The following is a 14,251-nucleotide window of genomic DNA, read 5'->3' as shown; positions in this document are numbered from 1 at the left end:
TACGTCCTTGTAAGGGTGAGTTACGAGGAAGCCAGAGTCCAGACCCGCACCTTGGCTGGGTCGGGTCAGGTAGCCTCCACTAGGGTAATCGTAGCCGGAGGACCCCAGAGCGTAGCCAGAGTAGTGTATCTAGGCTGTGTACCTAGGCTGTAACAGAGTATCCGGACTGTTGGAGTGTTGTATTGTAATAAAGAAGTTACCTCTATAAGTGTCTCCGGAACCCATTACATATGTAAGCATGTTGAACTTATTTAGCATTGTACGTAGCCAACTGTGATAATCAGAGGTGCAGGGTGAAGGACAACAAACTAAACACAAAAAGCAGATCTCAAGACATGAGTTTTTAATCGAGATTTAAAAGTGCATAGCTCCAGTGGCTTCCTAATATCAGAAGGAAAAGTGTTCCAGACGGCCGCAGAAGCGCATTTGAAAGTGCGCGATGCAGTGACCGTCTTTGTTTGATGGCAAGCCAAACGCCACTGTGAGGATGACCGGAGGTTGCATGATGGCTGATACCCCTTGACAAAATCAGAAAGGTATTGTGGTTAATTTGTGGCAAGCACTTTGTGCTATGATTACAACGTTATAATGTATTCGTTCAGCAACTGGAAGCCAATGCAGCTTGGTGAGCACGGGCCGGACGAAGATGTAATATCGTGAAAAATGTGTAATTGGTATATCCAGCCAGGTTGAAATGTAGCAAGTGCACTCAATTCACAACTAGAAGGTTGTGAGTTGATTTCCCAGTCAATAATTAAACTCATGATTCTTCTAGGGCAGGTAAAATACTAATCACTGGATGAAAGTGCATGCATTAACTCATAGGAACAGTAGTTGTACTCGGAATAAACTGGTCCCTGACATTGGAATGTATCATTGCTACAATAGGATCAGGGGTGCTACACTATTGCATTTGAGATGTGGCCACATCATTTCGATGCTTTGTACATGTAAACATGTGTTGTAATATATGTGTAGAGGAGTATTGTGAGTAACCAATGAGGGGGTGAGCGGATTGAGGTGCGAGTTGGTTGAGAGTTATGCGGGGCTAAGGATGACGTGACGTCACAGGTTATGCAAGGGGCTTTCGGAAAGCACTTTCGGGAAAGTGGGCGGGGCCGAGCTTGGGGGAGGAGCCGCCCAAACGGTTCTTAAGGCAGACCCCGTGACAAAGGCGTGGTCGTCGTTGGGGGCCAGGCTAAGGACCGGCTGGAGTAGGGGTCTCTCTCCTCGTCGTGGTGTTGGCTGATCCCCTGCCCCGGGCAGACGAGTGAGAGAGCCAAGGGGATAGCCGGGGTAGAGTCCAATTCGTTATTCTGTGTCCGTGTGAAGGACGGAGAAATAGAGTGCACCTACACTGTTGTGAGTGTAGGATGCCGAGTGAGAGTGTGCGTTAATAAACGTCAACAGCCCTTCTAGTATTCCTCGTCTCCACGTGGTTGTTACAACACTACATATGTATGAGACCGTAAGATTGTTCAAAATGTATTATATATATTAGATAGTTCACTAATTTCCCATCTTCGACGACATTTTAAATTTCCTGGACAAGAATATATCAAGCAAGTGAGCAGTTACATATACAATAATTTGTACCAAATAAGTATTTTTTTCATTGTTATTTTTTATATATATATTACCTCTGGGTATTTTTTAGTTGTCATTCAGCAAGCTTACATTTATATTCATGGCTTTTTCATTGCGGAAAATTTTACCCCTTGAAGCTACTTTTAAATATATATTTGTATGGATGCATTTAATCTCAAGTAAACACCTCGATGCAGGGCTGTCAACAATGTGCGCTCACTACTGTACACGGCTTAAACAGCCGGTGATTAGAATGCAGCATTGTGTGTACAATAGGTAGACATAATTTAAATGTAACTCATTGTAAGAATTTAAAATCAATGCCCTTGCATTCTGTCGATGTAAGGCGTGAGTTGTTCAAGGCAAATGGTAATTAGGAAACACTAAAAAAAACACACGGAAGAAATCCCTCAAAACGATGACTTTCTCCCTTTATCATTATTGGGCCTGTAATTGGAAGTATTATTAGCAAGGACCTACTAAGGCCAACACAGGTCATGACGAGTTGAATTGTGAGAAGTCAAGCACGATGTTAAACAACGTGGGAGACGAAATAAAACCTTGACGAAGGCCTGCCCTAACATCAAACCATGATGATGTCTCCACCTTCTATTCGTACATATGCCTGAGTCCCGCCTTACAGGATTTGAAGCAGCTGACTTATCTTTTTTTACCTGGGATGGTCCACTGGCTGTGAGGGTGATGCTCAATCGACGACATATTTTGTACTAAATAAACACTGGCAAGGGTTCCGGAATAATTGAATATATCTTTATTCACAGACCCCCCCCTGGTACATTTAAATCCATGCATGTAAAACTGCAACTGAAAAAAGTGTATATTTTTTTTACCAGGTAAAGCCCACTGAGCTATACAACAGCCCTTTTTCAGAAGCGACCTGGACACAAATGATAGCTAAACGAAGTGGCTTATTACGTGGAAATTTATAGCAGCCAAATACTCTAAATGCATGTTGATTCTAAATGTGGAGGGAAAAACCGGAGGACCCGGAGCAAAATCCACATGACCACAGGGAAAACATGCAAACTCCAAATATACAGGTTTCTGGGTCGGGATTGAACCCACGACCTCCTGTATACCAGGCGAGGGAGTTAACATCTCGCCACCATCACCACCCTAATCTCTACATCGGAATACGGTTGGCATGTGATATAAGGCACACTGTTAAAAAGTTTCACTATTGGGTGCTCTTTTCTACAGTGGACCCCCAACTGGGATTTAAATGCAGAACCTTAAAACTGCGTCTAGGAGCTCAGTCGCAGAACCATTCCAGAATGTTAACATGGGGAAACATCACGGCTGACATACGGCTCACTGAAGTGGATATATATATAAAAACATTACCTCTCTAAAGAAGGCAAGAAGAGTGGCATGTATTGACAACATCACAAGAGTTTGGTGATCATAGTTGTCAAGTTAAACTGTATTTAAATTGCCCTATCAATACTGGGAGGATAGGGAGAGTGTGATTATATGGCAAGGATTTGCAAAGGCAACGCATGTGAAACTAAAACTGTGCATTTGGAATGCTGGGGCGTTGTTAACCCTGAATTCCAGGAATCATGGAAACGCTCAATACTGTCCTGAAAAGCTAGAGCGTCTCAGCAGGCTGGGCGGATGCACATGGTTCGCAAATGCATCCTTAACGGCTTAATCATTAATCGACTAAATCAACTAATTATCCCAGCTCTAACGTATTTTAATTGTTATTCTTTTAAAATCCCTTTGTTAGCCATAGTAACCTTTGGTCATCCACATGCTTAATATTATTAAACTGGTCTTGCAACTACATTATTCACTTAATGTGAATCATCATAAGCAGGCTATGCTAAACCATATCGTTAGTTTCGGAATATAAATCAAACACTGACAAATATTTGGGAAACAAAAATGCTTTCATATCTGGGGTATCATTGCATCACATGTTGTTAGAAGTGGAGTCGCCCGAATGCGCTTTGTAATTTGGAAATGCAAGGTAACGTAGACGCACATGCTGCAGCATTGAAGTAAAATAACGTTGATGTGTCTCCCAGCACTAACATGCATTCAGACGCATCGCTGTTGGCAGCCCTGAGCCGGTGATAGAATTCCACGGTTTCTTGGCAAAGACCAAACTCCGCAAAGAACAATCAGTCTTGATGGTCTTGAAAGTGGAACTCATTTGATTGATCCTGTAGGAAGAGTGGGCCGAGTTGACCAATCATCAGGTTTGTGAAATGAGAGTTCTGAAGTGTTACAGCATCACAATTGGCTGCTTCTAATTAATTATGAGACCACATCATCACAGAGCTAAACTTATACTCGTATTTTTAATGTGGCAGGACAGAGATGTGAAACAGGCACATTGCTTTTTTTTATATTCTCCACAACAATGCTCATTGTTATATTGTTATTATGCTTCTTAAAAGGATATATCGCAGAATGCTCAATGCACAATGGAAATCGTGGGAGTTCAAATGGCATTGAGAGGATCTTCCATCATCCCGCTGCAATAGATAAAATAAGTACCAATGTGCGGGAAGTCACCGATTGTATTCCGATGGAGGGATTAGTCCAAGAGATGTTCAATTTCCACCAGTGGCTTGAGGTCACCCCTGAAGATGGTGGGAAACTATGACTTTTCATTTAACAAATGTGAGCGTAGATTTCCAAGTATAGATTTATAGAGCTGGAAGAAAAGTTTCACACTGTATGATGAAAACTGCCTTCTATACAAAAATGTATCAATGTATTTTAATAGAACAGTCACTGGCTTCTTGGAGCTGGTTATTAGGGACCTGAAATGGCCATTGGAAGACCTAATACATTTCCACTCATTTATGTGTGACAATCACAGAATTACATGTCAAGTTCTGTTTTATTGGACAACGCTAAATGGTTTGCTATGAGTGTAATAGTTGGCAAGATGTTTTCTTTTTTATTGTGCAGAGTAAACCTCCTATGTAAAGGCTAAAATGAAACGTTGTGTTGGGTGCAAGTGTTAAACAATGGAATGGCTTTTATTGACGTAAGGAGCATATTCACGACAAAAAAAAATCGTGGCTGTGAGATAAATACTGCTTTTGGAGGACAAACTTCCCACTGGGAGATCTCGTAGAGCCGGGGCAGAATAAAATAAAACACTTGGTGGAGACGTGGCAGACATTCTTAAAACCACAGTAATGACAGATCCCATTACCAGAGCAAAGCTCTTTACTGGAAGCCCAGCGAGGCAGTCAGAACGCATGGGGTTACCTTGTAAATCCAGGGGCATCAAACACTTGAGGAAACATTTCTCATTGTGAACATCCATCCGCACTCGGACTTTTACAAAACAACTGGCAAAGAAACCTCTGGCCATTTGAACAGAGGTGAGAATGTGGCAGATGCTAGAACATTTATGCCATTATAGGGTAAGCGACTTGGTAGGTCGAAACATATTGTTACAGGAAAGCACTAAAGTTGTTAGGGAGAGGATGTTGCAATGAGTGGGGCATTCGTGCAGAATGGAGGAGGGGGGCAGGCTATCGAGACAGGCACTGGAATGCGCAACAAAGCTACCGTGGACTTTGGAGGTCAGACATGTCTACTGTGCAATCATTTCAGGATTTTATGTTGGCATCACTGGCAGTGGCTGTGACGACTTCTTTACTCTGACCTTGAGCGCCTAATGGAAAATTAAATATTTTATTGCTATTTAACAAACTATCGCGTGGCAACTCTCAGAAAAATTGAAAAGCACTGCAGATCACGTAAACGTCACGAATCCCTATATCACAACAACACAGCTGGCCCAGAAGTGAAGCACGAATATTTATTAAGCAAGGCGGAAAGACTGTGTTGTTAAAGTTACCTGTAGGAGTAGTGTGACTCTGCCTGGCCTTTACTCTATCGTTGGAGAGAGCTCAATGAGCTGAGTGACTCCTTTTACTGGTAGGAACCACCAGGGGCTGTGTGGGGAGGGTGGGGCAGGGTGGGGAGGTGCTGGTCACCCCGTGGTGCCCTTATAAAACTCAACGTTTAACCTACTCACGCCAGCTTGTGCCCGCCCTCACAGTCGACCATATTTGCGGAATACACCACGCCGCCATTGACCCTGACCATTGCCCGAGCAACCCAACGTTCCTACCAGCTCCCTCTGCAGGAATGTGTTAACATTGTATCGTTTTATATTTCTTGACTTCAGCCTCTCTTTAACCTATGGCCTCTGTGAGCCCACAAAAGGCATCTTGCTCATTGAATACAATATATTTCCCGAGTGAAATTAAACGATTCTGTATTTTTTGACAACTGGAATACCTTCTGGTTTAATTATACAGATGGTTCGCATAGACCAGGAGTTGGCAACCTGCAGCTCCGGAGCCGCATGCAGCTCTTTAAGGACTGCAATGTGACTTCTGAAATATTTAGTTTTTTTACCAAATTCGTTCACCATTGAAGTCCAGTTCACCGTGGAAGTTCAGTTCACCATGGGAGTCCAGTTTACATACCTGTCAACCCCTTTTCAGTGCCTACCTTATTACAGACCAATTCTGACCTTATTGGTCAACCCATGCCCTTATAAATCTAAAAGTTAATCCTACAAAGTCCTATCACAAGGGAGAAACACAAACAAATAGACATCTAAATCTTGACTTAGCAGCGCTCCTGCCATATATATTTTTTCGTGCCTCAGCAGCTCTCGCCTGATGACGATTGCTTGTGTTGCGATCGAATCGTCGTGATATTGTTATTTTTTTTTCTATCTACATGGCTTTTCCGAAAGACCCAAAGAATATAAATAGACATCTTAAAAAAAAATGTGCCCGTATTGAAACGGCTGTACACCGTATGGACCGGAAAACTCAATTTCCCTATACAATAATACGGGGTAAACCGTACAGGTTGACAGCTATGAGTTTACTATGGCCCATGGAAATCCAGCTTACCATAGAAGTCCATGGGTCGGAAACCTGTGGGTCCGGATCTGCACGCGGCTAGTTAAGGATTGCTTCATCACGTTATAAATGAAGGACGACTTTCTCATATTCACATGCATTGTGGCTCTTGGAAAGTTGAAAAACATGGCTCTTCTTGTAATTATAGTTACCAACCCCTGGTGTAGACATTAAATGGCCCCGAGTGGCATCGTTTGTATGCTGAACACAAGTGTTAATTGTGGTAGTTTGACCCAATGGAATCATATGACAGGCTTGCACGGAGGTATCTGGTGCTGAGCGAAAGTACGAGACTCAAAATTCCAGTTGGAGGTTGATTCGGCCCATCATCCTTCATGGATATATAAATAGGTACCACTTTGTGAGAAACGAACAGTGATTGTACTATGAAAATACCGGCTGCTGGCTTAGAAACCTTTCATATCTATGAATTGCTCAGTGCCACAATTGTCTTCCCATACAGATGTGATCATTACAGCCCCTTACACTGATTTGTCGTGAAGCGTTTTTTTATATTCGATTCTTTATTTTATTAAGCAATATTTAGGGAAATACCTTTCCTGGAATTCTCAGGAGACTTATCTTTACTTGAGTCACTACGTTCCTTTCTATCCCCCTTCGTATGGAGGGGTTAAGATAAGTGCTTTCTTACAGCCCTGTGGCAACCTTTCTCTATTCCAGGCAGCAACTCCTCCCACATTCTATGGCTTCCTCCCATCTCTCAGTATTTCAACAATAATACCACGTATTTCTTCTTCCTTGTTACTTGATTTCATCTGCTCCACTCCAGTTTCGACCTCTTCTAGGGTTACCTCTTTCCAACTCTATTGGCTCCTCCCTCTTCGAAAGCTGCCTGAACCGTTCCCTCCACACCTCTTAGCACTTCCTCCTCCACAGAGTGTCACCCCACTGCTCTCCATAGCTTAATATTCTTAGACATCTTTTGACCAAATAATCGACTGACTATTGAGAATAACTTCACGACGCATCCCTTCAACATGATATAAGAGTATAAACATTGCAAAAAAAAATAACAACAAATCCCTCTTAAAATGAACGCAAGTGCTACAAACACACATTTGAAACATTTGTACCACTGCAAAAGGAGCTGTTCACAGCTGATAGAAGCAGTCTCAGTCAGGTTGAAAATTATCAAGGAATGAAACACATCAGGCTAATACAATTACCTTGCTGCTAATGAAAAATTAATGGACCCTGTGAATGCTCATGATAGCACAGCACTGTAAATTCAATTATTATTTCTCTGAGTGCTTTCTGTGTTTTCAAATCTGAAGAGGCAAAATGCAGTTGAGATTAAACTGCAGAAATACTATGTTAACCACACGTTTAAAGGGCCATGTCTGCTTATCTAATTTGGCTGCCGAGCCCTGACAGTGTTCAATCACAGAAAGTATTACGAGTACAGCCAGCATTAGAGAATTTAGCGGATGGTGCTACCTCTTGGCTGTTGGGAGACTAGCTGTAATTCGTATCTGCCTGACGTCTTATTCTCAGTGGCAAAATTTCTCATGAGAATTTGTTGTTTCAGAATGAAAGGGAAACAAGATTTGCTTAAAATACACTTTACAAAAAATTCCATTTGTGTCAGAACTTAAAGAAAAAAATACATGATTACAATAACTTGTTTTTAAAATCAGGACCAAGACAACAACAAATATATATATACCATAAATGTATCGGACAGGAATTTGGATTTTGAACAAGATAATTCCACTATCAGGCAAGCTATGGTTAAATATCAGCTGGAGTAAGGGGGAAAGAAAAGACCACATTTGATTTAGCTCCTAACCTTCCGTCAGCCAGCAGCATGCTCTCCATGCACCAATATCCCAAAGCACGCTGCAATTGAGACGTCAAAACTACCACGACTACCACAAGGCTTCCAATCTAAAAACTAAACTAAACTATGAACAATTGATTTCATTTTAACATGTAAGGCCCACTGAGCTATATAGCTCTTTTTCAAAAGCGACTTGGCCACAAATGATAGCTCAACGAAGTGGCTTATGGGGAAATTTATAGTAGCCATTTGCTATAAATAGACTTTTGTAAATGAGGAGGGAAAAACATGAGGACCCAGAGAAAATTAATGCGACCATGGGGAGAACACGCAAACTCCAAACATACAGGCATCAGCGAAGGGATGAAGTCCACGACCTCCTGCATACGAGGCGAGAGAGCTAACATCTCGCCACCCCGATTGCACAATGCATCCTTCTCCCCCACACATACGAAAAGTGGTACATTCCAAATTAAATATTCTGCACATGCTACTCCTCAGTGGGGCCCAATAGGCTCTGTGGACATCGTGGGGTATTTAATTTGTGCCTGGGGGAGGTGTGAGGAAGACACGGGATTTGAGCCTCCCCTGGGTACCAGCCAGAATTAATTCTTACGTGAAAAGTTGCTGCTGCAGGCACTGCACAGACAGCCGATTATTAAAGGAGAAGCCGCATGTTGATTCGAGGCTCGGAGGACTGCAGGGACCTAGCACTCTGCTGAACAAGCATTGTTTATGTGGCCTGCTGGGTGGTGTGTAGCCACAAGAAATATTAAAAGTGTCTCACTTTCAACGATTACCCACCAGTTTTATTTTCAGACCTCTGGAGGTCATTGTTGTTGGGGCATTATGCATCCAGTAGCCTCTGGTTTGGATATGGGTCTTCATTGTGACCTCAAAACCCTGAGGGTCCCTTTAAAGCAGCCATTCGCTCATGCCCCAAGCTGACTTCTGTGCTGCCAAACGTTCTGTCTTCACTCACAAAAGTGGTATTCAAAAGTCTGCCTATGAACATGAGCTATCAGGCCATGTTCCTCTATGTTGGTGGCCCTAAACTCATGGCAGAGAACAACTGCTCCACGGTATAACCACTTAAAATAATAATACTCAGTTTATCAACTCTGCAAATATAATAGGCAAAAGTCAGCCTGAACAGGGAATTGAACGATAAACCATTGGTCTGTCAGTCAAGCCCTAAATCTACACCACCACCTGGATTAAAATGAAATTGAGCTGAAGCTTAGTTTGCGTTGATGAGAGCAGGTGTCATTTGATAATGCTTGCCACTTCACTATTTAATCTGAATCCACGTGTAATTTGCGATAGGAATTGTTCTACCAAGACAAGACACGACTCGAGGGGGATTTGGGAATGTGAATGGCACTCGCTTATTTGTTGATCTATAAAGTGGCACCTTGCTAGTTATCCGAGTGACAGTAAGGGTTTTCACCGTCCATTTCCAGTACAAGACATGCTTTAGTTAAGCCTTTCAGCAATTGCCATGCAGAAGTAGATTTAAGGTTGAAAGGTTCCATGAACACCGATGTAGTGGTCAGCACCATGGCAGAACACTCGACTCAAAAATGGGAAGGTCGTCAGTTAAAATGCCAGTCCGTGGTCCGCTCAGCTCATCATCCCTCCAGGGTCAATAACATGAGTACCACTTTGTGGAAATCTGACAGTGGTTGTGCTGTGGATAAAATAGCGCCCATCGTTGGAATGTGGTATTTGCACTGCTGACCCATACGCGATAAAATATATTAACACTGCCCATTGCTTCTCTGAGTAACGAAACACTTGTGTTTTATGACTTCACAATAACTGTGTCTCTAAATTGTGCAAAGAATATGCTTGTTTTTGCTTCAGTTATTGTATAAAATAAAAAATATTGATTGGCCTTTTTAGTTTAACTGCCCCTTAACAATATACATTAATGAGGAACTTTTTTCTCAGCTAAAGGAGACCCTTGTTGCTGAGAAGAAAAAAATCACATTTGCTGAGCACTGCCCTCACATACTATAACGCAATTCAGCCAACAGCTAAGAGCACTGATGTGTGTCTAGCAGATAATAACTAACATGTTTGAGGCTAGAGGAACTTGGGTAAAAAAAGTCTATAGGAAATCTAAAGTTGAGTAGTGCAGAAAAATAGAAGAAAGACAATATGGTGTTTGGACACATGATGGATTACAAGAAATCGCCATCCAGAGAGAACGAGTCATGGACGAATCAGTCCGTAGAAAAGTGACAGAAAGCAATAAAAGAGTGACAGGGATGTGACCGAACGATGGCGAGAGAGTCTGCTGAACACAATAGAGCCTCGTAAGGACAAGGAGTTCCACAGCAAATGTGACACTAAACACATTCCTGCGGAGGGAGCTGGTAGGAACGTTGGGTTGCTCGGTCAAAGGCCAGGGTCAACGGCGGCGTGGTGTATTCTGCAAATATGGCTGACTGTGAGGGCGGGTACAAGCCGGCATGAGTAGGTTAAACGTTGAGTTTTATAAGGGCACCACGGGGTGACCAGCCCCTCCCCACCCAGCCCCACCCCTCCCACCCCCCACCCTCCCCACCCAGCCCCTCCCCACCCAGCCCCTCTCGACCCTCCCCACCCAGCCCCTCCCCACCCTCCCCTCTCCACCCAGCCCGACCCCTCCCATTTTTGGATGCACGACGGACGGGCGGACACAATAATCCCCTGTGGGCTGGTGGAACCAGGTGGTTCCTACCAGTATAGTACCACTGCCAAGGGTTGCCCTCTGTACAGTATTAGTGACCGATTAGAGCTGAAGAAGGATTTGGCACGACATAGAAATCCAAGCTGCTTTTATGCCTCTTTAGTCAGATTAGCAATGCAACTGTTTTAAAGCAAGTCAAGTGAAATGCTCATGCTAAGCAGATTGGTGTATTCAATACGGATAAGAGCAACATTCTGAAATGCGATCACAGGAACCACGGTATTAACAACCTCATAACATTAGCAATGACTGGGTTTTATTGAAGTTGAAAGTAACCACGTCCTTGACGTTTTAGCACTTTGGACAGCGAAGAGTCTGCTGATCTCTGCTTATGATTTGAATGGATATATGGAGTGAAGAGTGCTGCCATCAGCAAAGAAATGGTTGATATTGTTGGAAGTCACTAGTGAAGAGAAGAATGATGTCAGTGACAGAATTGCGTCTTACAGCACAGTTGATGGTGAAGGTGCCAAACAGGTTGCTTTTAACTGCATATATTGAGTTGTCTGTAAAAAAAACAGAAAACTCAAGCTTCAGATGAGTGTGGACCCCACATGATGGCACCTTGGCAAGTGGTGTTGGATACCGGACACAATCACGTTATGAATGTCAAGAGCAAGGGTCGTGGACTCTCCAAAATGCTAATGTCTAGAGATCCAAATGTGAGTCACGTAAGCTAGGAAATCCCCATTAGAATGGACTTGCCGCAAGCCATGGTCACCAAGAAGTGCTATCGATTCTAAGTGATGGAGATTCTGACGATTGATGACAGATTCCATCACTTTGCAAAAGTAATGAGGTCGGAGCCATAGGACGATAGTTATCACGTAAGATGGATCATCCTTTCTCTAGAATTGGCAGGAGGCAAGCTCACTTTCAGGTTGGTAGTAGCATGTATGTGGTCTGTGATAGCTTGTAAATCTGACAAACTGGTGAAATTTCTGGGGCACACATTATAGGTACGACATTAGGTATGGTGTCAGGACCCCAAGGCTTGTAAATATTATTCTTGAGAGTATACGACACACATCATGCACTGTGAATACGCATTGTGTCATGTGCTTGTTTTTCTCCTGGTCATCTGGTTTTTCCCGCCTTGTTTAGAAACATTCGTCTGGACTATTTGTCTGCTATAAATGTCTACATAAGCCACTTCGTTGAGCTATAATTTGTGTAGATTTTAAGTTTTAGTGACTGCAGGGATCCATACTCTTTGGTTCTTTCGGTAAAGTCACGTAGGTATAAAATAAAATAAATTAAATCACGACGTTTCGGGCGCAACACAAGCGTCCGTCATCAGGTGGGACAACCACAGCAAGAAACAATTTCTGAAGTGATAGGTACGACATTAGGTATGGTGTCAGGCCCCAGCAATTGTTTTTTGCTGTGGTTGTCCCACCTGATGACGGACGCTTGTGTTGCGCCCGAAACGTCGTGATTTAATTTATTTTATTTTATACCTACGTGACTTTACCGAAAGCATCAAAGAATACTATAATTTCATAATATTGTTTTTTGGGTCAGATCGCGTTATTTATAAATGTGTCGTAACCCTCCACCACCCGACACGGCTAAACAGTAAAAAAAAATTTGTCACGTTTTTCAAAGGACAAAATAATTCACTTCTTTAGCCCACCGGTGTGTTGAAGAGAGAATCAACAGCATTTTTTAAATTTGGGTATGACGTTTCGCTGGTAATTACAATCAGCTTCATCAGGCAAGAATGGTGAAGCTCTCCTGTTGCTCCCGGTCTAAAATAGAGCAGCAGCAGGGTGACGTCATCATTTATAATTTGTGGCCAGGTCACTTCTGAAAAAGAGCCATATAGGTCATCTCCGGTAATATAAAAAGAGTTAGTTAAAAATAGTTAGAACATATTCAGGTCTCAGGAAAAGGCCTAGGAAACTGTTCCAATCTCAAACATAATCAGGGAGGTGAGTAGCACCGTTCACTCGTTGTTCAAGGTTCCTCTCAACTGCACAATGTCAGCTCCGCAGCCAACATTACAAGTTCCGTGTGGTTTTTCTACAGCCAAGGACTGTTGTGGACATTGTATTCGACAAGAACAATGACCTGGCCACTCAAATGGTTCTGGTACAAGAAGCCCCATTGGTAGCAGTGAGAGCAGAAAAGAGTTTCGAGTGGATGGGTTAAAGAGCTGCCTCCATGCTGAAAAGGGAGGAAACCCTGGATAAAGGAAGCAATTAATCATGGGGAAATACCATGAAGGCACTGTTGAACAGGGGGAGTGGGACAGTAGAGTTAAGCGGGACACAACAACACATCTCGGTAACTGTAACGAGTGTACACGCACGCAAGGGTGCGGACAACAGAATGGGTTGGGCTCGCACGGGAGCTGGCAGCGTGCAGGCACAAAAACAGAGCAATTCCCAACAGTGCTGCCACTCTTCCACTTCTCAACGGCCACAAAATATGGGAGGGTTTGATGCAAATCAAAGGCAAAGAAGTGGTATTTGAAAATATATTTTTTTTACTAAGGAAGCCTGGCTAATTGGGTGACATTTCGTTCAAAACAAAAATATCAACCTGTTCCCATGCTCTAACAAGCACTAAGTGGTGATCATATCCATTGGCTGTCATAAGCCACCAATGGCCATTCCAATTAATACTCAAATTGCAACAGATGGCATGCTTTGCTAAATCTCTACAGCAACTACCATGTAGCTGTGGGAACAAAATTATTAATGTTGTACAAACTATATCAGTTTGTGCAGTTTTATTCAGCCGCCTGGACATAAAAATAATAAAGGCAGTCCCATCTCCTCCATAAGTTGAACCAATTAAAAATTTAATCAAGAAAATGCAACTTATGGTCAATTCCCCTCATAACAAGCGAACACTTTTTACGACCAATAAAAAGTAACAGGAGAATGAATTCCGACATGTTGGGGCGATGTCGCAGAAGGCTGCACATGTCCTGCAGGTGACATTACGGCAGCAAAACAGCCCGGGTGCGACCCCAACGAAACAGGGCATTGAAACTCAGCAGGGCAGCTGGCGCCATGGAGCATTCCACGCTCGGGTTGTTTGAAGCCGAGAGCTGCACTGACCAGATAAGGGCCATGTAGGCTTCCTGGAAGATGGGGTTGCAGAACACGTGTCCTTCCAGTGCCGGCCGTGGCTCCTTCAGCCACAGGAAAACCGTGTCGCTGGTCCCCAGGCTCACCT

At 43.1% G+C, this 14,251-nt stretch overlaps 1 protein-coding gene across 3 annotated transcripts in view; it reads right to left on the bottom strand.

The window, feature by feature from the left end:
- The window catches only part of XYLB (xylulokinase), a 164,312-nt gene that overhangs the window by 100,585 nt on the left and 49,476 nt on the right, over positions 1–14,251 (bottom strand). For all 3 annotated transcript variants that reach the window (XM_078609301.1, XM_078609310.1, XM_078609319.1), the window contains one exon: positions 14,134–14,249. In XM_078609301.1, coding sequence (XP_078465427.1) covers positions 14,134–14,249 — 116 coding nt within the window. The remainder of the gene's footprint in view (positions 1–14,133; positions 14,250–14,251) is intronic.

The sequence above is a fragment of the Lampetra planeri genome, chromosome 2 (assembly GCF_965212315.1).
Source record: "Lampetra planeri chromosome 2, kcLamPlan1.2.h2, whole genome shotgun sequence".
Classification (NCBI taxonomy): domain Eukaryota; kingdom Metazoa; phylum Chordata; class Hyperoartia; order Petromyzontiformes; family Petromyzontidae; genus Lampetra; species Lampetra planeri.
The sequence above is the reverse complement of the archived record's forward strand: the minus strand, read 5'-3'. Positions and strand labels throughout refer to the sequence as shown.